Raw genomic sequence first — 27,929 nt, forward strand, 5'->3', positions numbered from 1 at the left:
TGGTTTGATTCTACCCTAACCACAATCACCCATGAGCTACAGATAGGCCTCCTGAGCACAACTGTCTGTGGGTCAAAGATTACAAGCATATGATGTTTTTTTAGGGACTTTTTTGGATTGTTCTCATCTCTGATCAATATGCCCTGTTCGTAAGTACTTTTATTTTAGGAAAAAACAAGATATGATAGCCCAGAAGACCACCCCGGGATCATGCTGAGATCTTCTGATACCAATTTCAATCACTAAAGATTCCCCCAAAGAAAGAAGAATGCATATTTGCCCTGCACCCTGATTCTTACCCAGAACTCTGTTTTTTTTCTCCTTTTGATTATAAAACTCCCCACAGTTCTTCCCCAGTGGAGGGCACAGTCTTTAAGGCATTGGCCTGCTGTGGCCTCCTTTGCCTGGCAAAGCAATAAAAGCTGTTTTTTTTTTTTTTTTTTTTTATCCAAAACTCTGTCTCCACGTTTCTATTCAGCACAGGTGGACAGAGGCCACATTTTGGCAACAAGAGAGAAGGGAAAATCTGCTAGGAGCTTCTACCCTGATTTGAGGGGTGGAAAATGAAGGAAATGTTGACTTTGCTTTCCTTCCTATTCGATTTGGAAACTGATAGGTGAGGAAGGAATGTTAGAAATGACCGTGGTCATCATGAGAGGGAATATACGGACATGTGACAGCAAAGCTAAACCACATCCCTCACATCCTTGAGTTCCTGAACCAAAATGAACTCAGTTAACTCTAAACATCATGTTTTAGAAAAACAAATCTCTAAGGCATTTTTGGCACCTGCACCTGAATCTATGGCAACCCACGTGTCCAAAAGAGGGAAAAGACAATATAGCATACTTTAGATGAAAAAGTAAAATAAAATGTTTCCTACGAATGACTAACTTATCCATTTTCACATCTGAAAATGTTATCAAGCAATCAGGTTAGAAGAAAAAAACACTGCAATATGACATATCTGGAGTATGATAGCATGGCAGAGGGTAATGGAAAGTGATAAAAATCTTTAAATTCCTAAATTAATAGTTCCCCACATGATTTGCTCCATCTTTACCTCATGATTTGCCCATAAACAGAAAGAGAGAAACTGCATCAGAAGCAGTATTCAATAGTTAGGGAATGAGAACTGAAAGGGGCTGTTTAAGCTTTACAGGTGTTAGAAATAAATGTTCTCATAAATGAATGATCTTCCCTGGAGTGGTAGAGCCCCTTCAAACAATGACTTTTTTTTTAACAAAGAATTGTATTTTTCCTCTCACTGCAACCTACCTAAAAAACAAAAAAGACTGCTCATACCCATATACATTTATGTATGTAATGGTCACATTTAAGATTAAATATTGAGATTTCAACACTTTAGCAAACCAATCACAGACTTTAATGAAAGTTGCCATCTATTTCAATGGATGGATTACTAATCAATATGTAATACTACTGAGTAAAATAAAACAACTTGGGAGTACTTCTGAGAGTTCTTCATATTTTATCTTGAGGCTTTTAATCCAATGGCTATATTTCTGATCTGTGAAATATTCTTTACAATTGAATGATATGTGTAACCAATTTATAGTCCTATTACAGGAAATAATGTGTTGGAAAATAGGCTTAGAGGAGATGGGCTGAAGTCTTTGTCGCTTTACTTAAATCCATGTTATTGTCTTTTTATGAATGTGACTTCTAGTGCTTTTGAACCTCCCTGACATCTCTCCCTAATTCCTAGCCCATCATTACACCTTTCTTGCTAGATGATTTAATACCAACTTTACATGATAAAAATGCTATTGTTAGATGTCATGCGCAATGTGTACAATACGAGCAGGAGTACACAATCCATGAGTCATTTATTTGGAAAGAAAAAACACTTATATCTCCACTTCCTATTATATCAACACTCACTGAACATCTCTGAAGTGTGCAAATTCACAAGGTTCTCACCAAACATACTGAATTGAAAAGACTTTATTAATGAACTCTTTTAAAAACATTTCTTTAGCATACATCTCTCAAAGATTTAATAGAGTTGATTACATTTGTGGTTTCTATTCTTTACCAAAGAGATCGGGTCAGGGCTTTCCGGGGCTCAGACATGACTCCCTTCATGTATTTTAGTGAGAATGTTTCATATCACACTCTAGTGGAAGGCTATTGTTTCTATGAAAAAAAAAAAGACAAAACAGTTATACAATAAAAAATTCCTACTATAAAATGATTATAGTGGAGAAGCTATTAAGAAGTAATATGAACTTGTGACTGCACTTTGTAGTATTTTTACAACTGTAATTTCATAAAGTAGAAAAGAGCATAATCTCTTCCTGCCTGTACCTCAGTAAGCAGAAGCAACATGGAGCTTGTAAATGTATGAGTGGATGACATACCATCTAGTTGCCTCGTCCCACTTCTTTTCCCAAATAAAGATCCTGCTTTTATGTTGCTGCAAATGGCATAGAAAACAGACTTGTGGTTGCCAAAAGGGAGGGTGCAAGAAGTGGGCTAGATGGGGAGTTTGGAGTTGGTAGATGCAAACTATTACATTTAGAATGGATAATCAATGAGGTTCTACTGTACATCACAGGGAACTGTATATAATCTCTTGTGATAGATCATGATAGAAGATTATATGAGAAAAAGAATGCATATGTGTGTATACATATATATATGTATGTATGTATGACTGGGTCGCTATGCTGTACCACACTGTAAAGCAACTATACCCTCGTAAAAAATAAATTAACAAAAAGAGCCCATTTTTCTATTTCTAGACCACTGAGAGGAATCAAGCTAGGTGGCAGAGTAGGTATGGAAATCAAAGGAAGCAGGACAAAGGACAAGCAACCACTCCTAAAACTGTATCTGGAACTACAGGGTAGGGATGGGAGAGTCTCTGAGTTAGAGAAACTTGAACAATTAAATGATTTTTCAAATTATTTTTCATTTGATCCACAATTAAGATTTATTTTTCAGAGTTCCTGTCATGGCACAGCAGAAACGAATCCGACTAGGAACCATGAGTTTGCAGGTTCGATCCCTGGCCTCGTTCAGTGGGTTCAGGATCTGGTGTTGCTGTGAGCTGTGGCGTAGGCTGCAGATGGGCTCGGATGTGGCGTTGCTCTGGCTGTGGCATAGGCCGGCAGCTGTATTTCTGATTAGATCCCTAGCCTGGGAACCTCCATATGCCTCTGGTGTGGCCCTAAAAGGACAAAAGACAAAAAAAAATGGATTTATTTTGCATCATAATTTACTGTAGACACAGTGTGCATGTGTATACACTGACAAATACTACTGATTATAAAGTTTCTTGAAATAATACTAATGCTTACTGCATGGTGAATCATAACTTTTTGTTTCTACTCTTCTCTATTTTACTTTATTCCATTCCATTCAATCTGTTTTACATTATTCTGTTCCTTCGAATGCCAGACATAAACTAGCTAGACATAAGCTACTTTATTAATATAACCACCTATCAATGATTTTCTATCCCCAATTTGATAACCCATGGTCTGAAGGATCCTTCCTCTCTTTCTTTCCCTCCCGTCCTTCATCCTTCCCTTCCTTTCTTCCTTTCTTTTTTTGTTTTCTTTTCATGGCTGGCTACACCTGTGGTATATGGAAGATCCCAGACTATGGGTCAAATAGGAGCCGCAGCCACCAGCCTACACCACAGTTATATAAACACCAGATGCAAGTTGTATCTGTGATCTACACCACAGCTTGTGGCAATGCCAGATCCTTAATTCACTGAGGGAGGCCAGGGGTTGAACCCACATCCTCATGGATACTAAGTCGGGTTCTTAACATGCTGAGCCTCAGTGGGAAGTTGTAGAAGCACACTTTCTTGTTCATAGTGCCTTAGGTTGTTATTTTTTTGGGGGGGGGGGTATGGGATTTTAACAATTACAAGATATTTCTCTCATTTCCTTCACTTAGGAATGGTATCAACTTTGGCAATGAAGGAAAAGAACCAACCTCATTCAAAATAGAGTCTTTGTGGTCCCAAGATATAGTGATGACAAGAGAGCCTTTCCCAAACCTACTGGATCACTACTTCCTCGGTAGGCTTAAGGAGAACAAATGATATTGTGCACTACTTGTAACCCTGGCAGTGAAGGGGAAACATCTTTTATTCTGAAAAGCACTGTTCATCAGTACTGTAAAATATGGAACAAAATCCCTCATCATATATACTTCATAAATACATGCCCAGTCCCAAATATCAACAAAGAAAAAAATGACATTGACTATACCAGCCACTGAGCATCCATCAAGTCACCTAAGTGAATACTAGACACTGAACAAAAATGGTGCTCATTAAAATGCTACTGCTTTCATTAATAGTGGTACAGATTATAAATAATAATCAGGGCTGGTGAGGATGACTTACATTGGATATTCGCTCTCTGTTTTTGGTTCCAACATTCTAGACAAGCTTTTGGTGGTAAATATGAGAAGCTCCAGTCATGTAGGAAGTCTAAAATCTCTGCTAAATCATTTCATTAATCCTTCCTCCATATAACCATTTAGTACAATTTATAGCAATTAGTATTTAGAACAATTTTTGTGTATTTTATTTATCATGATACCCCTATCCTACTATATATTATCTTTACTTATCTTTCATTTATATCTCCCTCATCTCCAGTCTTTAACACATTTTATTCCCTAAGCATCCCTATTATATTGTATAAATTTGAAAATTTGGTAAATCTGAATGGAAATATGTATTTATGCTTCATTGTAAATGGTTTTAATTTACAAAGTGGCATAGCTGATCAAAAAAAGAATATGGTCATTCACAGGACAACTCTATAAGCAAATATTCTATTTCCAAATGGAATACATATGTCCAACTACAAAATAATTCATTTAACTCTACTACCAAACAAGACAAAGATACCGCCAAAGTAGAAAATTACAGGCCAATATCTGTGATGAACATAGATGCAAAAATTATCAACAAAAAAGCGTGCTAACCGCTGCTTTAGGAAGGAACATGTCTACTAGCAGAACAGTGATTTTGCCTTGTGATGAACAAGATTTTTTCCTAATACTTCCACTGGCTTTAGGCAAGTCATTCAAGCTCTCAGAGCCCATGTTCCTTATTGTTAATGTGGGAATGATACCAATAGTATAGGGTTTGTGATGAAAGGATAAGCAAAAATCTTTAATACAGAAGCAGCGCCCTAACTTGTATTATTACTGCATAGTTTTGTTTCACCCGTCAAACTTTCAGTTACATCTGACTAGGGACAAGTAATTTATGAGAAGGTAGTCTAATAAATGACTTCATTCATTAAGAGGCTTGTATCTACATGGCATGAAAAATAGGATGGGATTGTCATTATCTTCCACAGTGGTTGTGAACACTGACACTTGCGTTCACTTATCTGGTTTGAGCAAATAATTCCGAGCATTGTGTCTAAGACAAAAAGGTGCCTATTAATCTATGAAGGGTGATGACTTCAAAATATTTTAAAAAGGAACCTTCACAATGCCCACGGCATCAGTTCTCCCTGAAAGACCATTCTCCAACAAGTGTTTACTTTCCACTTTAACTTCACTAAGACCGTTATCAATGCAAAACTCCACAAAATAACAGCAAAGAGCTTTCATAAACACCATGAAGCAGGAAGAAAAACATGAGATTCTATTAAACTGTTGTTAGCTATTTATTTTCTCTACTCTCCTGAAAAAGGAGTAACTGCCAAGGCACTGAGGATTCTCAGTTTACTTTGCTATGTAACCAAGCATGCAAAAAAGGCATCTGGGACATTGTATACGCTGCAGTAAATATTATTTCTTAAATAAAAGATGGAAGGTCACCCAAACCTATGCAGTGAAATGTTCAACAATCAATAATTCATAGTTATCTACATAATTATGCTTTGCATATGACCACTTCTCTATATTTCTTAGACATATATTTGAACTTAAATATCACATGCAAGTGTTACAAACACACACACATTCACGGGATCAGAATGAAAAGCTCTGTTTTCCTCTACATTCAAAAAGTCAAAGTATTTTAAAATCCTATTTAAAAAAAGACATTGTAATAAAAATCTTCTATGGAGACCAAAACTTCAGGAACCCTTCTACAAAAACTCAAGGTTGATATAAAAACAAACAACACACACACAGTGCCATCTGTATTTAAAACTCCCTGGTTGGCACATCAGATTGTCAGTTTTGTTATATAAGTTCTCAAAACAAGAGAGCTTGTGATGCCACTACGAACAATGTCAAACAGGGCAATGCTCTTCCCAGTATCCAGGTGTTCTTTGAATGATAGTTCAAACATACTAGTGCCCCATGTCCACAGGCAACACCAATCAGTGTCGTAATGGCAGCAACTAATCCCAGAGTTGCCTGGATGCATTAAGTCCAGATAATAGCAGCCTTTACCACTCCTCCTTGTTTATGGGATTAGAGGAGCAAATAATATTCACACTTTGGGATAAATGAGTAAGTCACCAGAGCTACTCAAAATGGCAACCTACTAATTCTACCCTCATAGGTCAACAGACACCAGAAAGCTGTCCAGGTTTAAAAAAAAAAAAAAAAAAGAAAGGAATCACAGGTTCAGAGAATGTGGATTCATGAGTCACCAGACCATCATACACCATCCACCATCCCTTGAGTCTTCTCCTTTGAAAAGAGAGGATGGTTGGTCTTCAGTAACTATGCAGTAAGTCCAGGAAAAGAGCTACTTCTTCCTTGAAATAGTCTTCCAAGGTCATTTGTCACAAGCTAGGGCTCAGGTCTGCCTTTTTTTTTTTTAAAAAACTATCTTTTTAGTTAAAAGGAACAAACTGTCTCCTGCTTAAGTGACAAGTGGGAATATTATCTTTGTCTCCAACAATCTCACAAATAAGAAAAGTAAACCCAGGTGGTATAAATAGAAAGTAATGAGTCAAATACCAAGATAAGAGCTTAATTCCTCAGCTGCCAAGCAGAAGTTAGAAAAGGAAGCACATTGGTAAACAGAGTGGCCAGGGATGGGTACATGAGGGGTTTTTTTGTTTTTTTTTTTTCTTTGGTCTTTTTTTTTCTGCTGAGATCAAGTTGTTGTTTTCCTTCTTTTTAAGCAATAAAGGCCAACAATGCAGTATGGCTAAAAAGCAGTGTTTCACAGTCAATAAATGCCTATCACAATGAATAGGATGTTGAGCAAACATTTTATTATCAGCAATATTTCAATCTCAAGCATTAAACATGGAATTTTGTAAGTAGTAGTATCTCAGTGATGCAAAATGGCACAACTCAATTTGTCATGCAATGGCTATTATTTCAGGCTCCAATTATTCTGTCCTTGATTTGAAACATAAAAGAAATAGTAAATAAAAAGGAAGCTGAATAAATAATTTCCATTTATATATTTATTTACTGAAGGCAAAATGAATTCTAACATTTCATCCATTTACAGAAGATATTTGCCTTCTCATTCTCACTGACATTCTTCAAATAAATAAATGTGGTGTCCCTTGTGGGTATTATTACCTAGCCTTCTTTAAGAATACAAGAAAACTAGCAATCACTGGACAATTACCACCCACAGTAAAATGGCTAAACCTCTCTCTTTGTGCCATACTTGGCAAATAATACCTCCAAAAATTGTTCAATAATGTGTTACTGCTTCAAGATTATGGGAAGCTGTATCACAACAGATAAAATGACAGTCTTCTTCTAGAGTTTTTTCAAATTATACACACAGATCATTATATATGTCAGGATGCTTACCTAATTTGATTGTTCCCTACCACATATTTTTCTCATAAAATAATTTTAAATTTAAAATATCTTCAACTAAAACAGCATCTAGTGTTGGATATTTATTTATTTATTTATTTATTTTTGTCTTTTTGCCATTTCTAGGGCCGCTCCCGCGGCATATGGAGGTTCCCAGGCTAGGGGTCGAATTGGAGCTGTAGCCTCCAGCCTACACCAGAGCCACAGCAACGCGGGATCCGAGCTGTGTCTGCAACCTACACCACAGCTCATGGCAACGCCGGATCGTTAACCCACTGAGCAAGGCCAGGAATCGAACCCACAACATCCTGGTTCCTAGTCGGATTCGTTAACCACTGCACCACGACGGGAACTCCAGCGTTGGATATTTAATCACAGAGTTCTGTCACTTGACACTGTCTCAAACATTAAGTGTAGACTGGTGTTCAAAGAAAGCAACATGCAGAAGTGAACATAAATTGTACCCGTATGTCTTATTGGTAGTGACGAAAAAGGGACACTGAGTCTTAGCATTCCAAACAAAACAAGGACAAGGCACCTTGCCACTTCTCAAACTAAAATATGCAGCAGTTTCTAAGTATGAATTTTCCTTTGAAAGTAATATGGATGCAAAAATAGTCCCTGTGAATGGACATTTTATGTCTAACCTCTGAATTTATGGAAATGGGGAAGGGATTGGGATGTAAAAAAGGATGAATGGACCCAAAAAGTGGCAGGTGATCCTAAAAAAAGGGAAAAGGATCAGTTAAGGAATGCACTTTAGGTTCTTCATGATGACAGGATCCAATGATATATTAAGTAAAACAAAAGCAAAATTTTTTAAAACTCAGAGAGAACAAAAAAAAAAAAATATGTGGGAATTGGACACCACACAGTTGATGTGAGAATGATAGAAAAACTTAGGTAAAACACCTTGCACAGTGCTTACCACTGAGTTCAGCCAAGGAACAATGGGGAATTATTTTCATGAAAGCTCAGAGACACTGATTAACAAATGATATTGGCAGGGAAACAGCCAATGTTCATACTGGTGGGTATTTCTACACAATCGTACTCATCGTACAATTGTACTGATTAACAAGATGGCACAGACACAATACAAAGGAAATGTCTGAGATGTTCAAGGGCCCATTCTCCCAACATTCAGCAGAGGGCGAGATGGATCCACAGAGTCACCTGAAGCAATACATATTAGTGTGGGTCCACAATTCATCCCACGAAAGCATTCTGGAAGCCAGCACTAGAATTTACTAAATATGACCCCAGTGTGTTACGAATGGCAATATTATCTCTAAACCACTTGCCCACCAAGGCAATTCCCCCCAGTTAACACCAACCAAGCCTCACGTTTTCTGACTTAGGAGCAGCTCTATCTCATAGGAACCATTTTCCTTTTGGCAGCCCATTCTCCTTGGGACAATGCTTTCTCTCCATTCCCTTGAGGTTATTCACCTGAAGAGCAAGTAGAAAAAACTGAAAATACACAAAAGTGTTTTCAAAACACAATGCTTTCCAGGGCACATCGAGGCTGTTATGCACAGATACACCTGTCTTCCAAACACTGGAAAGGATCAACACTCTCCCTTCCCCAGCATCCAGGAGGAACCATGTGGTTCTTTTCTGTAGGAGGATCTGCAACATGCCACACTCAGAAAAGGCTCCATGCCACTGAAAGCTCCACAGGGAGAAATGCAGGCAATCTAGAACCAGAAACCACTGGGCCAATAACTCAACAACTGGCTGTGTGACTGTGAGCGAGTGCCTGAAATGCTCTAAACCACACTGCTCTCATTCACAATGTGAGTGAGGCCTGGAATCCAGAAGCCTATGGGCAAGGGCACAATTCAGTTTTAACAAAGATAATGTTATCAATGTGTTTTCCTCCTTCCTTCCCAAATAATTCTTCCTTAACAGTCTATCAATAACTCAGAGCTTTCTCTTCAGCTTTTTCTCAGATTCCATCATCTCTCACCTCTCCTCTTTTCTGAAATGCTTCAGGAATGGCCACCTTCTCCTGCAGATTTAGAGAAACCTTTCACATCGCTGCTCTGTCTTTACCTCTCACCCCTCACCTTGGGTTAGGTCTACTTCCTTTCATTTAACTCTCCATCCATCATCCTTCCACAGTTCCACTGGTTGGTATCACTATGGAGACAAATTACCTTGATCTTGGTCTCCTACTCTGATACTCATCTCAACATACACAGCTACAGCTCTGATTGGACCCCTAGCCTGGGAACCTCCGTGTGCCACGGGAGAGGCCCAAGAAATGGCAAAAAGGCAAACAAACAAGCAAACAAACAAAAAAAACCAGATTTCTTCAGCTGGAGGTGACATGCAATAGAGTTTCAATATCCATCTGTCATCATCATTATCAAAACTACTTCAAGCTTGACACATATACGCATACCTAGGAGCCAACTCTGTTACACTTTTCTCTAGCCTTGAATGATTTTTTCTACCTGAATGAAAGTGTTTCCTACATATTCATATGTTAAAGCCTCATCCCCACTGTGGTGATATTAGGAGAAACCTGAGCTGCGGCTGCAACCCACACCAAAGCTGCAATAATGCCGGGTCCTTTAACCCACTGCGATAGGCTAGGGATTGAATCTGCATCCTGGCACTACAGAGACACTGCCAATCCTACTATGCCACAGCAGGAACTCCTCGATGACGGTGAAGCCAGAAGGGGGGCCATGTCAATAAATCCTCAAGGAGGAAATTAGGATTAAAGACATCATGAGAAAAGATACATACACCCCTATGTTCATAGCAGCACTATTCACAATAGCCAAGACATGGAAACAATCTAAACACCCATTGACAGATGAATGCATTAAGAAGTTGTGGTATATATACACAATGGAATACTGTCAGCCATAGAAAAGAACAAAATAATGCCATTTGCAGCAACATGGATAAAACTAGAGACTCTCATACTAAGTGAAGAAAGTCAGAAAGATAAAGACAAATACCATATAATATCACTTATATCTGGAATCTAATATAAAGCACAAACGAACCTATCTACAGAAAAGAAACAAACTCATGGACATGAAGAACAAACTTGTGGTTGCCAAGGAGGAGAGGGAGGAAGTGGGATGGACTGGGAGTTTGGGGTTAGTAGATGCAAACTATTGCATTTGGAGTGGATAAGCAATGAGACCCTGCTGTATAGTACAGGGAAATATTATCTAGTCACTTTTGATGGAAGATAATGGAGGCTAATGTGAGAAAAAAAAGTGTGTGCATATATATGTGTGTGTGTGTGTGTGTGTGTGTGTGTGTGTGTGTGTGTGTGTGTGTGTGTGTGTGTGTGTATGACTGGGTCACTTTGCTGTACAGCGGAAATTTATAGACCATTGTAAATCAACTATGATAAAAAAAGCTTAAATAAAAAAGAAGTCATGAGGATGGGGTCTTCATGATGAACACTGCCCTTCAAAGAGAGACCAGAGAGCTTGGCTCTTTCTCTCTCCCTGCAATGTGAGGACACAGCAAGGAGACAGGCATTTGCAAACCATGAAGAGTATCCTTGCTAGAAATATTCAGTTGGCACCTTGATTTTGGACCTCTCAGCATCCAGAATTATGAGAAATAAATTTCTGTTGTTTACAATACCCAATCTCTGGTATTTTATTACAGCAATCTGAGGAGTCTAAGAAAGCACTCTTAGATTACATCCAATTTTAACATAATGGTCATGTCTATGGGCTCTGCCATGAGACTATCTTTCAGACCACTTTCTGAATTCCAGTTCAAACCCTTATTAACTGCGTGAAGTTTAGGAAATACCTTAAAGTCTCAGAACCTCAAGCCCTTGTTTATAAAATAGGGCTAACAATACCACAAAGCTCAGAGAATATAATTCAGGTAAGGCCCTTAGCTTGGTGCTAGGTATAAAACAAGTAGTCACTACATGTTTAATTAGTATAACACTAAGACCTTGCTCAAATGCTCTTTTGTTCTCATCAAAAATATTTTTCTTTCTTTCTATAAGATCTCTCTTCTAAGAGCTTCCATGCCAGTCTTTTAATATTTTTCTTAAATAGCATCATAAATTTTAGCATTTTTTTTCTCCTTTCACTGTGTGTGTGTGCCTTCTTTCCTTCCTAGACAGACAGCAGCCCGATTTATCCACCTTGGACTCCTCCACAGCACTTATCACGATGCTTTACACAAAGCAGACATTCAGTAAACCCCTACTCAATGGCTGTTCAAAAAATAAGTCTGGTTGTAATGTATGAGATACACTGCAGAAAGGAAAGAAAACAGGCAGAGAGCCGAGGAACAAGGCCAAAGCAATAGTTGAGGTGAGAGATAATAAAGACATAGGCTGCTGATGGAAAGGTGTACTGGAGATTGGAAGAGGGATGGGGTGAGACTAAATAATGAGGAGGAAGTGTAATTTAGTGTAACAGCATTACTACTGCCTTCTCTTTGCTTGTAGGTGTAGCTGCAAAATATGTGCTACTCACTAATAGTCAAGGTCCCTTTTGTTGTGGCTTATATAAAGCCATGCATAAATGTGTATGTGTATGTGTGTATTATATACACACATACAGTGGGCCAAAGATCTGGCATTATCACTGCAGTGGCACAGACTAGATCCCTAGAACATGGAATTTCTTTCTGCACGCTGTGGGTGTGGTCAAAAATAAAAGCTTACTACTATTCATGAGTTAATACTTAAGAATGCACACTTATATACCAGTTACCTAATCCATTTAGCTCTGCTAATATAATCCATGGAAAGGCATAATTTGCACAGGGGTACTTAAAAACACTTTCATATGATAAATACTGTATTTGCAGGAGTCAGTGAACTAATCAACAGATACTTTTGAGAGAAGAGCTATTTTAAGAGCTAAATAACACCGTGGCTTTTATTTAACCTTATGTATTGGTTGAACTCTGATAGCATCGCCAACACACATTACTTTTTAAGTCCCCCCAAAGCCTTCTTTGTCACCAAAGAGCTTACAACAATCCAATATGCAGAGATCAAGGTTACGGGAACAAAACATGTCTACAATGTCTGCATTCTTCCCCCCCACCCCTGATTTCCACATGCATATGCTGATAAACCGCAAGATTTTAATAGGATAAATGAAAAGCAATTCAATATTTAGGGTGTTGCAATTGAGGGTATGATTTGAAATAAGTTTACTTGGTAAAAACATGGAGGATGTCAAGATTTATAAGCAGAGATCAGCGACATCTCCCTTTTACCAGTATCAGTGCTTTCAAGTCATATTACACTGCACACAAATACCACAGAAAAAATGACAGTCATTTGAGTTTATGGCAACAGTTTACTTGAAGTGCCATATCCAATGCCACAAACTCATTTTCTCAGTGATTACAAGGGTAGCGGTATTAAAACCAACTGAAAAATATTCCTCAATTATCTCAGGGAGAACTTGGGAAGTTTATTTTGCTTCCAAAGCTTTCCTTAATCATTATCTGGATGAAAGACTAGCACAGAAAGTGATTCATATATTAAGATGACAAAGAACAGAGTGGATTCTAGGATGGAGGATGCTCAAAGATGTGTGGCAGGAGGATGGGTCTGGATTTGCACACAAACAACTGGCTTTAAAACAAGCAGAGTTTATGGCTTGCAAATGAGGCCCAACATGTATTTTGTTTGTACATGTTGTCCTTCACTGTTCTAGAGTGTTAAAGGAAGTCAAGGCTCACATTTGGTGATCACATATTTTATCCTTAATTAAAACACCAAGAAGTTTTTAAATGTTCAATCAAGGTGATCCATATCATCTCAAAGCTGACCTGTGCTTTTTTCTGCACTTAGGAAAACCTATGAGTGGACCCAGGCCTTTATTGCCTCAGTAGCTCCTGAAAGAGGCTATTATGCCAGGTCATGGGGGCTGGAGGTGGGGCGTTTACTGCTTTTGATGATGTAACTCTGAGCCAGGGATCAAACCTGAGCTGCGGCTGCAACCCACACCAAAGCTGCAATAATGCCGGGTCCTTTAACCCACTGCGATAGGCTAGGGATTGAATCTGCATCCTGGCACTACAGAGACACTGCCAATCCTACTATGCCACAGCAGGAACTCCTCGATGACGGTGAAGCCAGAAGGGGGGCCATGTCAATAAATCCTCAAGGAGCCGGTATCCTCTGATTTCTCTGGTCTGAAGGCACAGAAACACTTTTTCCCTCAGGCTAGCTTCCCTAGTGATTACAGGCTGGCCACCTGCAGCAGATAGAGCTTTGGGATTCCTCATTCAGATACAATAGGAGAAAGGTCACTTTCCACAAAGTTCGAACAAAAAAGTCCTTGAATCAAGCAAACCTTATGAGGAAAAAAAAAGGGAGGGAGTTCCCTCTGTGGCGCAGTGGTTAATGAACCCATTGTTAATGAAACCCACTGAAGATATGGGTTTGCTCTTTGGCCTTGCTCAGTGGGTTGGGGATCTGGCATTGCCATGAGCTGTGGTGTAGGTTGCAGATGTGGCTCAGATCTGGCGTTGCTGTGCCTGTGGTGGAGGCGAGCAGTTGTAGCTCCAATTCAACCCCTAGCCTGGGAACTTCCATATGCTGCAGTGTGGGCCCCCCACCCCCCAAAAAAGAAAGCAAAAAATAATAATAATAATGCCATGAGCTCATTGGCTTAGGCCATCACTGGGGCAAATCAGATGGGTCCAGCCATGGAGCTCTGCATGGTTCTTCCAGGCCTCACACGGCTGCTTCATGACTGTAGAAAACATCGGACATGCCAACGCAATATCTACTAAAAAGAAGTTAAGGACAACTAAGAATCATTTTCTCTTCTAGGACTAATTCCTTTTAGGGTTCGTGGCTACTTGCTTTCACAAATAATTTTTAGGTATTACAAAATAATAATAAATTTCAACATCCTGATTATTCACTATGATTTTAAGAGAAAAATTTGATGAAATAAGAATACCTTAAAACTTTTACAGAAAGATGACATTTTCCGTGATGGTATTTTTAACTATACATCAACAATGATTTTAGTTACCCAAGGGAGCTTCTCTTTCCAAAAGACTTACATTTATCTTGCTAGTCCCATAGAAGATTAAAAACCAACCAGAATATTCTCAGCAAAGTTTCAGATTTTCACAGGCATTGATTAAGAGTTTGACTATATTCATCAAGCAATGATGCCTGAAATCAGAACTCGTCTGACAAAGGATTCAGTATTTGCTGCTAATACACACTCAGGAAATATTTACAACTTTTCAAGTGAAATCAGAAAGACCCCATTAGCTTCTCCAGTGTGGGCTCCCTCTGGAATATTAGATATTAGAAAAACTTTGCAAAATGGTCAGGTTTCTATTTTATAAGTGTTGAGGGCAGTGCTGTTAAATAGAAATACGTCACACATATTTTAAAATTTCTAGTAACTATTAAAAAAGGTTAAAAGAAGCAAATGAAATTAGTTTTAATAATATTTTTACTCAACTCAATATAACTAAATTATTATCAATGCAGCATTTAATCAACACAAAATTACTGAGACATTTAAGTAATTCATTCAAAAAGTATTTTTGGTAATGTCTCAAATTCTGTGTGTAGTTTACAATCTCAACTGGGACAAATCTCAATTTGGGACGTGCTATATTTTACATGCTCAGCAGCCACATGTGGCTAGTGGTTGCCACATAGGACAGTGAACTTCTAAAATATCTAACACATTGAACAATGAACTAGTAGGTAATTAAGAAGCAAGACAACACTCTCCCTGTGTCCTCAAAGATTTTTACCCCACAACCTATACCTCTGACTTAACTCCAGAAGAGAAACTACTGAAGTGGTAAAGTCTAGTGATTAGGAGCTGTTTTAGATTTCAGAGATATATAGAAATCTTGATTCAACCAGATAGACTGGGCAAATGACTTAAACTCTTAAAAGGCTGTTTCCTTATCTCCAAAATAGAAACAATAATATCTCATTGTATGTTTGTTGATTAGATGACTGAAGTAAAGCTTTTTCCACAGTGCCTGGTACACAGTAAATGAATCTCCATTAATGTTGTTAGTATTATTCATTTTGCTGGCATAATATTATTGTTTTTCTCATCTGAGTGTTTTTTTTTTTTCTTTTCTGGTTCCTTCTCAGAATTCTGGAGGGTTCTCATCTCTCTGTTCTCAACCTAGGTCTTTGGCTCTTAAACTTTTTTTTTATAGCAACTCTCTAAGAAATATATGTAGGATCAAGTCTGAACAAACATATTAAAAGGGAAGCTCCGTGGGGACTGAGATATTATTTTGTTCACTGCTATATGTTAAATGTCCAGAACTGCTCAGAAGACAATATTTACTAACTGGGCCATATAAGCTGATCTATTATACTCTATTGCTATTTTAATTTTAATGTATTTATTTTAATAAAAAATGCTGGACATGATCCACAGGGCTGATTTTTTATATATATATAACGATTTTTATTTTTTTCCCAGAACTGATTTTTTTAATTCACTATTTGGTAGTGAACTTCAGGGCAGAAAACTCTCATCCCTGTTTTGTGCCAAGTCTTCATTTCATCCACAAGGGACACCTCTGGATGTGGACACAAGGTGACACAGAGCCTTGAGATCATCCTCGACCTTTTCTCTTATACCCCACAAAAATATATTCCACCTACAAATCTTCATGAGTCTACCTTTGAAATACGTCCAAAATGTCACCACCACCCCTTCCACCGCCCTGGAGTCAGCTACCATTCTTTGCCTGATTACTTCACTGACTTCTCACTAGTGCCTCTGCTGGTTCATCTGCCCCACTACAGTCATCAACACGGCATTCATCCAGGTCCTCAAAAAAAAAAAAAAAAAAAAGCCAGATTACATCACTTCTGTGACAACGACACTATGGCCCCTGAGGCCCTTCAGAGTAAAAGCTGTAAGTATTTTCAGCAATTCACAAGATCTTTATTTTTTTCTGCATCCATCTCCAAGTTACCTCTTGGCTCTTATCTACTACTTCTCTCCTATAACTCTTTATTCTCTAACTGCTAGCTTTCCTGCTCTTTCTAGAAATACCTAGCAAGTCATATATTAAACACTTGCATGGACTGCTGACTCTGTCTAGAACTCTCTTCCCTAAATACCCACAAGGTCAACTCATTTACCACTAAATCTTTGCCCAAATGTCTCCTTTTCTATCAGGACAAACCGGATGACCTCATTTAAGATGGTAACCCACAACGCAGCCCCCAACACCCTCATCTTATTCTGCTTTTTTTTCCTTCATAGCATCATCTACTAACTCAATGTCAATTTCTACACCAACATGATGGAGTATAAAACCCACAGGGACACAGATCTCTCTATGGCACATAATAGATGCTTAACAAATATTTTTTAAAGAATGAATGCAGCCTGGTGTTTTTGAGGAAAAATGCAATCAAGTTTGTTTTAGGACAAATTGCTGGCCAAAAATTACATTTGCCTCTCTGCTGCAGAGAGAAACACTCAGAGACAAAACAATAGAAGAAAATAGGAAAAAAATGCACAAAATAATGGATAACAAAAAGCTTAAATTTGAGAAAATAGACAATGCAAATTATTAAGCACTTGCTGCATCTATTGAGTTTGTCTTTCAATAAACTCTAAGTAAGTGAATTCATAAAATATGTTTTTACTTGGCATTTATTTAGAGATCTTCCCTATATCATGACAGATTCTTAACTTTAAAACCTAAAAAGAAGAACGAATACTGGTTAACAGAACATCACATTCACAAACTGGCCTTTTAATCCACATTTTACATAAATCCAAAGGAGTACCAACATTCTACATATAAAGAATTGCATGTAATCAATTCTCTTTAGACAATTGGTCATATACAATTTTTTTCTATACTATACTTATGAAGATACCAATTCTCTAAGAAATATGACATAAATTTTATATGTCAATTAATTATCTATTTATCCTTTATAAACTCTTATAGCTTTTTTACCAACAGATCCAGGAAATCAAGTTGACCTTTAAATTGTTTAATGTCTTAATATTTTAGTAAAATACATACTGCCTTCTCCATAAACTTGTTCATAAATACGTAAAACATTTCTAAAAAAATACTAAAAAACAAGCAACAAAATTTGTACACAGTGTAAAATTACAACTTAAAATTTTAAGCCTTAGAAAAATTGATCTCATTTTCTTTAGCTACACTTCCATTTTCTGAATATATCTACCTGTTTCTAATTCATTCTAAAATTTCAAAGTTGTTTCCATAAAGGTTGAAATTGTGAATAATAATATTGCTGTAGTATATTCCGTTTCATTTTGCTCCTTATACAATAACAATTCAAATTTAAAACTTTGTAAATGAAGATAATAATCTAAGAAAAAATTTTACTTAGATATTTCTGTTGGTCTTTCTCCAAAAGCTATTTAAAAGGTATAAATTTATAAATAATTATTCCTTTTTCTCTCAGTGCTAGATGAGTAGAGAGAAAATGTTTTAGGAAACAAAATTGAGGCATCACAGGATAAAACCTGTTAAAAAAACCTTATTTTATTTTATTTTTTGTCTTTTTTTTTTAGGGCCACAACTGAGAAATATAGAAGTTCCCAGGCTAGGGGTCGAATCGGAGCTGTAGCTGCCAGTTTATACCACGGCCGTAGCAACCCCAGATATGAGCCACATCTGAGACCTACACCATAGCTCAGGCAACGCTGGATCCTTAACCACTGAGCGAGGCCAGGGATCAAACCTGCATCCTCAGGGGTACTAGTTGGGTTCATTACTGCTGAGCCACAATGGGAACTCTTAAAAAAAGCTTATTTTAAAAGTTGGAGATTTTAAAATGGTTTAAATATGTTAAGAACATTTGAAGTTTGACATATGGGCTCAGAAGTCTATTCTGATATAAACATGACTTCAAATAACATGTATTTTACCTGACAATGCATTTGGCCTCATTCCACATCAATTTTCACCTCTTAGAAAAGAAAAATGACAGGCTACTTTTTTGTTACTTTCCTTATAAAATATGTCTTCATCTCAGGAGATGGATGCTGAAATATTTAAGGGTGAGAGGTGATCACCCAGTTACTTTCAAATGGTGCAGTCAGTCAATCCATCAATAGATAATACACAAACATATGTATAAAATAGAACAAGCACAGTTAAAGGACAAGTATAGGAGTTTCCACTGTGGCACAGTGTGTTAAGAATAGACTGAAGTAGCTCAGGTCACTGCAGAGGCACTTGATCCCCAGCAGTGGGTTAAAGGATCCAGCATTGGTGCAGATGAAGTGTAGGTCATAGCTACAGGTAGGATTCAATATCTAGCCTGGGAAGTTCCATGTGTCACACATATGGCCATAAAAAAACAAAACAAAACAAGTACAGATTTACAACAGTTAAATCTAAATGGTGCATATTGTTTGTTGTACTATTCTTTCAACATTTTAGGTGCTGGGAAATTTTATAATAAAAAGAAACAAAACAATAAGATAAAATAAACCAAAAACCCCACAATTATTGTACATTTGTCACTTCATCTAAAAGAATCCTTGTCTCATTCCTCCACTGTTCCACAAAAATGAAACAAAATAAACAGAAAGGAAATAGATTAGATGATTTTTAAGAGTTGCTTTGGATGGTGGATACTTAAGAGTTAGTCCTTTTTCTGTTTTGTTCTAAACTTCAAATTTTCAAAATTGAAAATTCTATCCTTATTTTCAGTCCCTTAAAGTTAGTGGTTGAAAGAAAAACTGTATTGTTTTTAAGATTAGATATGAAAATACTGACATTCTCTAAAATCTATATTCTCCCTTTACACTAAATATTATAAGATTGAGCTATTTTGGAATAAGCCATGAGTTAACATTCTCAAATTTTCATTGTTATATTCATAACACCATAGTAGATCCATAATATTAAGTGCCATTATATTTGTGATGAAAACAAAATGGCCTGCAGAAATTAGAAAGGGAAATAAGAATCCAGTTATCAGAGAGAAAATTAGAATTTTTTTTCTTGGAAAAAAGATTTGTTTTTCTTTGCTGCTGGAGAATTATTAATTCAACATTTAAAAATTATTTAACATATGACTCAAGAATATTTCTAACTTCAACTTAGAAAATACAGCTTATTATTACCTCCTAGGCAGCCAATGAATGAAAGCAAGATCAACTGTTTCCATGACAACATCATCTTTAATTGCCCAAAGCAAGAGTAACTCTTGTCCAGTCTCTGATGAATAGAATGCTTTGTCTTCAGGTAAATCCTTTAATCTGTAAAATATATATACAAAGAAGTTAGATTTGAAAAAAATGAATTGCTTTAAAAAGATTTTCTTCTTTTCATAAAACTGTACCATTCACAGTCACTCAAATTCCTTAAATGAAATGAATCTCTTTTGATGCAAAAAAGATATATGAAATATAGGTACTTAAAATGTGCTTTATGTAACTGACAGGCAGATGGAAGTGGCTTCACCAAATTAGAAATGTTCAACAATACTAAAATATTAAATACTAGTACATTAAATATTGAAACTTCTGTTAGATAGCAATTACAACAAATAAAATATCATTGTGAAATTCTAACTTTTCTCATTTTCTCTCAAAATAACATTTTGGTTAAAGTAAGAGAGTCAAAGCAGCACATATCTTGAAGAACTGCTTTTCATAGCCTCTATATCCCTCATAAAACATGTAAATTATAAATAGCATTACCAGTGTTCATCTTAAGCCTGTTTTTTTCTTTTTTTTTTTCTTTCTGGAGACAACTGCAGAAAGCCCCCAATTACATATGCTGCACAAAACAGATTTAAAAAGTGCTAATGATGGAAATGGTTCTGTCTGAGAATCTTGTGCAGGAAATTGTTTTATCTTTTGCCTTCTTGAATTTTCATCAACTTGAATGTGCTGGCAAAGAAAACAATTGTGTGAAGAACCAGTGTCATTTTCAGTGGCCATGTGATTGGTTAAACTGCATGGTTAATGATCAAGTAGGCTAGATGCACACACCTGAAATCAGAGAATCTTTTTTTGATTGTTGCAACTCAGCTGATTCCACAAAGAGGAATTAACGACCTTAATGTCAGCCATTTTAGCCAAGAAGGTGTAAAACTCTGTCAGCAGCTGCTATGCACTGTGCTGTATTGGTCGTCACTGAGCAAAGGAGAGAAATCTCAATGGTTCTTAAGTATGAGACCATTTGATGTGATATGATGTGTTCAATTAGAATTCAGTGTTTCCCAAATAATAACATTTTCAAGAGTGAAAATAACATCTTGAAAGTTATGTACTTAAAATACTATATTGAATCAGTTATTCCTGTAGTAACGTTGTCTTTGTTCACCTGCCATACACTATACATTCTTGAAGGAGGGGAGGAGTAAGAGGTAAAGTTGTAGCTAGAATTCCAGGATTTAGGCATAACTCTGACTTGGTCCATGAGAATCCAGAACAGGAGGCAATGCATTTGAAAACTACACCTCTAAGAACTGCAGGTTGGCAACTCACACCATCACAGGATCTGTGACCGTTTCTTACTGTCCCCAATACTACAAATCACGTATCTGAGTTTGGGTTCCCTTTAATGCAAACACTGCAAAATGAATTCAAGTGCAAGCAAGTTATTTAAGAGGTCAATAACAACAAAAACAAGATACGAAAATGTGAGAAAGGGAAAGGAAGGCAGCCAGTAAAGGGTAAGATATAAACACATCAACCCCTTTGTGTAAAGTGAGCATATTCCTGCTGGGGAAACTCTACAAGTCCAGCCCCTGTATAACATAAGCCTCAGAATAATCCCAGTGTCATGCCTTCATGTCCAGTTATCCAAAGGGCAAGGGAGCTGAAGTATTTATATACCAGCTCCCAGGAGTCATTGTCTGGAGGCTATTTTCAGGGAGGATTAATGACTCAGCACTTCAAGCCTCCAACAGGGGTAGCAAAATGGCTCCAGAAGCCAAAACCTAACTTTAAGCCCATTCAAAAAATGCATATGGTAGCAACTGGAAATGACTTGTGCACTGAAGTGATAAAGGAAAGATGAGATGAATGAGGCACATGAAATATGCCTGTGAAACTGAGACTTTTCAAAGCTATTTTCACTAGGATCAGGTCCCAGGAGACTTATGGCCCAAATTATGAAATAACTGAAATATACAAGGAGTGACACACATTCTACCTTATTCAATAATTATACTTCTCAAGCCTTTCCAGTGGTGGATTTCCACCTATTTGCATCAAAGGCTTTCAGGTACTTAGCCTTCCTTCCATTTTTTTATTGCTCTATAAATGAGATATTTTGTGTACATAGTATTATCCATGTTAGTAACTGAAAATAATAATGAAATCATTCTAGATTACACTTATATCTGACAGCCATAACCATCATAACTTCCTTCTAATAATTCATGTGAGAAAAACTGTAGTCCAGAAATCCTGAGAAGAATGACATACATATACACACACAGTAGAAAAACAAAAGTTAAAAAAAATTTTTTTCAACTAAAATAGAATGACAATGATTTATAAAAGTTGTTGGAAACTTAAAATGCAATAATGCTATGCGGAGTGTCAAATATTCATGAAAAGTTAGGGAGCAGTTGCAAGGTGTATTAAAGTCTGGGGATAATGGATTGTTTTCAAAGACAGGAAAGCCTTAAGGAATACACCTTTGATGGAACTAATATTCCCTTCTTTGAGGAGTTAAAGCTATCCAGTTTATACATTAAATATACTTAGAAAAATTTGGTAGTAATAAAATAATAGACTTAGAACACGTTATTGAAATTTTCATGAAAAAGAACATCCTATAGAACCTTAGAAAATCCTGTAGCAAAAGATCCTATACTAATATAACAATCATTAAAATGCACCCAAATAAATATGTGAGGCTTTGATCGATGTCATACAGAAAAAAACTATAAGGTCTATGCTCTAATACTGCAATGGGAAAACAAAATGTTATAAACACTTATAAATAGGATAAGGAGAAAATTACTAGACTGATACATCTCTGGAGGTAGGACCACAGCTAATCCATCAATGTTTGCTCCAGTGTTCCCAACACCCTGCACACAACTTTAGGCTTTCAAGTCATTTTTCTTGCTGAGTTTTAAGAATGATGAATAAGTCAATTTGGAAGATTAAATCATTTCACTGGACATCAAGTAAGTGAGAAAGTATTTCCAGTGGAAAGTCACAGAATGGGATCCAGCCACCACTTGAAAATGATTTTTGGAAAATGTATACGAAGGCATTAAGAAGGTGGTAACTAAAAATATATATACATATCATCTTCCCAACAGTGAATCCCCAAAGTAACATGGATATCAGTTCCATTTACAAAGTATAAATGTGTTCAAAGAAGTTCTAAAGTCTTTTTGAAAATTCTTTCATTCACTAGGTAATTATTGAGCACCTACTAGGTGCTGGGATTACAATTATGGATGAAGTGGGCGTGGGGTTGTCAGCTAATTGATGATCCCTGCCTTCATGAGATATACAAACAAGTGAGAGTGACATATGATTCAATTAATTACAAAGTATTTGTAAACTGACCATTGCAAAAGGTACAAAGAAGAGGTAAGGGTTTTCCTGAAAACTCAATGAGAACATCCTTCATTGTAAAGGTCAAGTAAAATTCCTCTGATGCAGTAAAATAACAGATGGAAGAAAAGAAAGAAAAGATATAATCAGATGTCTGCATTGCTGCAGAGTGAGAAAAGAAATTTCCCAGGTATAGACAAAAACCTGTTATGGCCTTGAGTTGGTCAGTGGGCTGGTAAGTAGCCATTGTCTGGATCCTCTCCCATCAGCTATCATCTCATCTCCCACATTGGCCCCAAACCCCACCCCCCCAACCTGGACGTGACACCTAAAAATTCAATGATTGGCTCAACAAAGGTTTCCAGAATCCATTTCACTTCTACTTAATCAGTGTTCATGCCCTAGTGTTGGTTAAATATTTTGGTAATCACATCTGGGCATAAAGAAAAGAACAGGCAAAGGGCCTGTGGCTTCAGTGTTCATGGCTTGTTGCAGGAACAGAGAGGAGACTGATGAAATGGAATGCAGATGGCCAAGTTCAGTGTGGTGTGAAATGAGACTGCAGATATATAATGGGGGTCAAGCTTACATGCCGGGCTAAGAATATTGGTATCAGGATAAAGCCCTTTGAAAACTCAGTACAATTTTAACCAGGAGTTGACATGATCAGATAAAAGGATGAAAAGACAACGTATTTTGCAACACACCAATTTTATTCTTGCCTTAAGATTAAAAGAAATCAGAGATAAGACAGTATTAACCAAGCTATCTTTATTAAGAGAAGAAATACGTATAGCCTAATTTTCTTATATATGCACACACACATGCACACATGCAAAGAGGCATATACTGTATAAAGTTTGAAGATAAAAACAGATCTCATTCAGGAATAATGTTTTTTTAAATTATGTTGGTCATTTTTAATCAATGCTAGAGTAGGACACCAACTTTATAAATAATGAAGATAATTAATACAACCATGACCAAACTTCTCAGCATTGCTAAGTATTGTCACAGAGAGAAAGGATGTATAAAAAGCTTGTCCCACTTCTGAAATCACCAAGCTAAAATAAATACAAAGGAAGCTACTGAAGCAAGACAAATACAAATCAAAATGTCATCTGCTACAATAAAAATATTCAACTATTCACAGGGATGTTTTAAATCAAAGGAAAAACAGATAACCATTAGAATTTTCTCTGCTAATTCACATTTGCATCTTAGGGCTAAGGGTGAATATATTCACAACACGTTTCCCATGGTGGTCTTTTAATAGCCCCCAAATTTAGTACGTATTGACAACTGGACTATTTATTCTTAATTCTGAAAAAAATGCTAGACCTTGGATTTAAAACCAAAAAATGTTCTAAATAGCTGTTCTTGGTTGCTCCACAAGGAGAAAAAGTTTGTGGCTTTTGTCATACACATTATAAAATTGCTACTAAGATTGTGGGTCACGAAATACTGAAACATAGTTACAATATTAAATGTTTATACACAATTCTGAATGTAGTCTATGCCAATATTCAGAGTTAAGCTTCTTTACACAGTGGAAATTGGGGTGTGAGAATGATTCGGCTTCATTTCTATCAGAGTAACAGGTACCTAACAAGCATCTCCTTTTTCAGAAACAAACCCTGGAGCAATTTTGTTGAGAAGGATTGCTTAACATATCTCTCACATCCAATAAAAAAGTCACCACCAACTTGGATATTTAAGAAATAAAATCTATTCATGAATATACATTATTCACAACCTGCACCAAAAACCCCCCACACAAAAATCTTGAAGAATTCTGATGCCTATGGGTACTATATCCTGAGTCTTGTAGAGAAATTAATTCGCTATTGTGGTATGCAACATAATACCATAGTAGTTAACTAATAAATGAGTTTAATGGCTTGATGAAACTGTATCCTGCTAGATCAGAAATCAGGCATCATCCACCCACTTTGTTTTCATGCATAACCATAATCATAATCATTCACTCATTCGCTATCTGCACATCTTCCAGAAATGGAGTTGACCCACTCTGCATTATCAAACCTGTTTCTTTCCTGCAGAGACTGAACTGACAGGGGGTGAAATTTACATGAACACTGGGCTCCACTTCCAAGTGCCTGACAGCTCCACACATATCCTCCCCACGATTCACAAGTGTTCAGCCAGTGGAAAAAGAAGGGAGAATATAATGTTTCCTGTTTGATGTTATCTTCACACCAACAGTTCTGTGTTTATAGCAGCACAATCAGCCAAATAAGGCAAATGACAGCTGGAAGTCATCTCATGCTCCTGCAGAAATCTATAGCCCTTTACTGTCTTTCCTCCGCTCCTCAACACTTTTAACACCTTCCATTACAGTTATACAAACTCTGGATTTTTCTCTCCAACAAGACTACAATCTGCAAAAAAAACAGTGATTCAGAACCTTTTGTAGGTGAAGGTCCCTTTTGAGAAATCAGCCAAATCTATGGACCCACCTACCTCTCTATTCCAAATACACTTAGACTGACATAAGCTAACTTCTGTTTTGTACACAGTTTATTACATGGGAAAACAATTTCTTTTACACAGATACTACATATGTGTGTGTACAAAGATGTGTGTATATTATATATATATGTGTGTATATTACATGTGTATATATTTGGAGCTTTATTTCTTCTTTCTTTTTTCATCCAGACATTAATGAAAATTTCATCAAAATGAAATTAAATATAAATTATTCAGAGTGGAAAGAAAAAAAATTATTATGTTAAAAAAAAAATGTTCCTGTGAAGGCCAGTGTTGAAAGGCTTGACAAAGAAATCGAAGTTATAAAATTGTGTTTTCTATAGGGAGGCATGTCTTCTCTGACATTCAGTTAATTTTTGTCTTTTGATCTTTCAGCAATTAGTTTACACTGGCAGTTGTAAAGAGAATCAGTGCTCTGTGCATACATTGCAGTCGATGAATCAGCTATATAAAAATATTGCCAGAACACTATGAAACAGCTTCCATTGATTTCAGAGCCTCGTTTACTTGATCCTAAATTCAAAGAGGTCTTCTCTGGCAACTCAGGAGATCCCTCTGTCTTCAACTCACAGACAGTTTCCGTGATCCTACCTTAGAACAATGCCATCTTTCAGTTGGTTGCACTAATTTCATCCAAATGAAAGCTGAAAAGAAAACACACAGCTACCACATCATGCCAACCTTTTTCCTGCTTCAAAATATTAGACAAAATGTCAAGTATTCTTGACAGAGGGTTTACTTCAATTCTCTTACTTTAAGCCTCAACCTAAATGTGGCCATTTCCAGGGCACAGTGTTTTACAAACATCTCTCCCATCATGGGTGACTACTCCTTGGCATGCAATAATGACCCTGGAAGCATGTTGTGTTTTGGAGCAAGTCCAAGTTTCAATAAAGGTACAGGATTTTCTAATGGAATCTTCATCCTGAAAAAGACTGGCGCTGTCTCATGTTTTTCCAAGGTAGTCAGCAATGGTGCTCTTTGGGGAATTTTTTAAATTTAATTCTTCCAGTGAAAAGAACCTTGCCCTAAGAAAGGGACTTAGATCACATTTAATGATAATAGGAAAACTAAAAGATAAGCAAATTCAGTGTTCTATACTTATCATAGATATTTTCCAAGTTAAATAAGGAACAAAATGAACAAAGACAAACTTCCATAATTATAAATGCTGCACAGGTTTTCTTTCCTTTTACCAAAGAGGAAATTACTGAAGATTTCATGACACGGTGATGAGGGGCAATGTGCCTTTCCAACATCTACATCATAACAGTCCTTGCCATTATATATTTATTTAGAATTTATAGTTGACTTAGTAAGCATATGATGCAAATGTTTTCCTACAAAGACACTTTTCCAAATATCAAGATGGAAAATGAATCAGGATACATTAATCACTACTGAGTGATTTGTTGTACTGAATGTTGTTATTTGCCAGATATTGCTTCATACCTTAACCCACTTCACTCTTACAACAATCCATGATGCTCATACTATTGTCATCCTCATTTTTCAGATAAAGAAACAGAGACACACGTGGGTTAAGACTTTTATCCAAGAGAAATGAAGAAAGAAGCCCTGTATTTTCAATATTTTTTCTCACGATATATATCAAGTGGAATGCTAAAGCAGACTGATTGTTAGGGAACCATAAAATAAAACTTCATTTTTTATGTATTTTTAAAGGTTGGTGTTAAATATAGTTGGCAATTGAAACTAGCTATATAAGTGATAAGGCATTAAATGTCACTAAATTTCACTACATTTTCAGCAAATTAAATTTCTTTTATAAAGGGAGAGTACTGGACTATTTAAGTAACTAACTCTCCTGCTTGATTTTAAGCATATACACTGTGATAATGGACCCACCCTATTGTAGACAGGAATTAAGAGGAATACAGCAACTCTATTTGCAATTAGATCAAGATATTTCAAAGACATACTCAGCCACAAACATAAGGTACAACACAATGTGTGAAACTTAGGTTGCCTTTTTTATGGAGACAAAAATACACACCTATGTCCATTTACAAGTGCAAAGAATAGTTTGAAAGAATATATAGGAACTAGAAAAAGCAGTTGTCTCTGAGGAAGAAAACCATGCATTTAGAAACAGAAAACAGAGATAAAATACTTTCTTTA

General features: G+C 36.6%; 1 protein-coding gene across 2 annotated transcripts in view; it reads right to left on the reverse strand.

The window, feature by feature from the left end:
* The window catches only part of CNTN3 (contactin 3), a 362,517-nt gene that overhangs the window by 251,078 nt on the left and 83,510 nt on the right, over positions 1-27,929 (reverse strand). For both annotated transcript variants that reach the window (XM_047779257.1, XM_047779251.1), the window contains exon 2: positions 19,866-20,000. In XM_047779257.1, coding sequence (XP_047635213.1) covers positions 19,866-19,920 — 55 coding nt within the window. In that variant the 5' untranslated portion in view covers positions 19,921-20,000. The remainder of the gene's footprint in view (positions 1-19,865; positions 20,001-27,929) is intronic.

Source organism: Phacochoerus africanus, chromosome 1 (genome assembly GCF_016906955.1).
Source record: "Phacochoerus africanus isolate WHEZ1 chromosome 1, ROS_Pafr_v1, whole genome shotgun sequence".
In the NCBI taxonomy this organism is placed as follows: domain Eukaryota; kingdom Metazoa; phylum Chordata; class Mammalia; order Artiodactyla; family Suidae; genus Phacochoerus; species Phacochoerus africanus.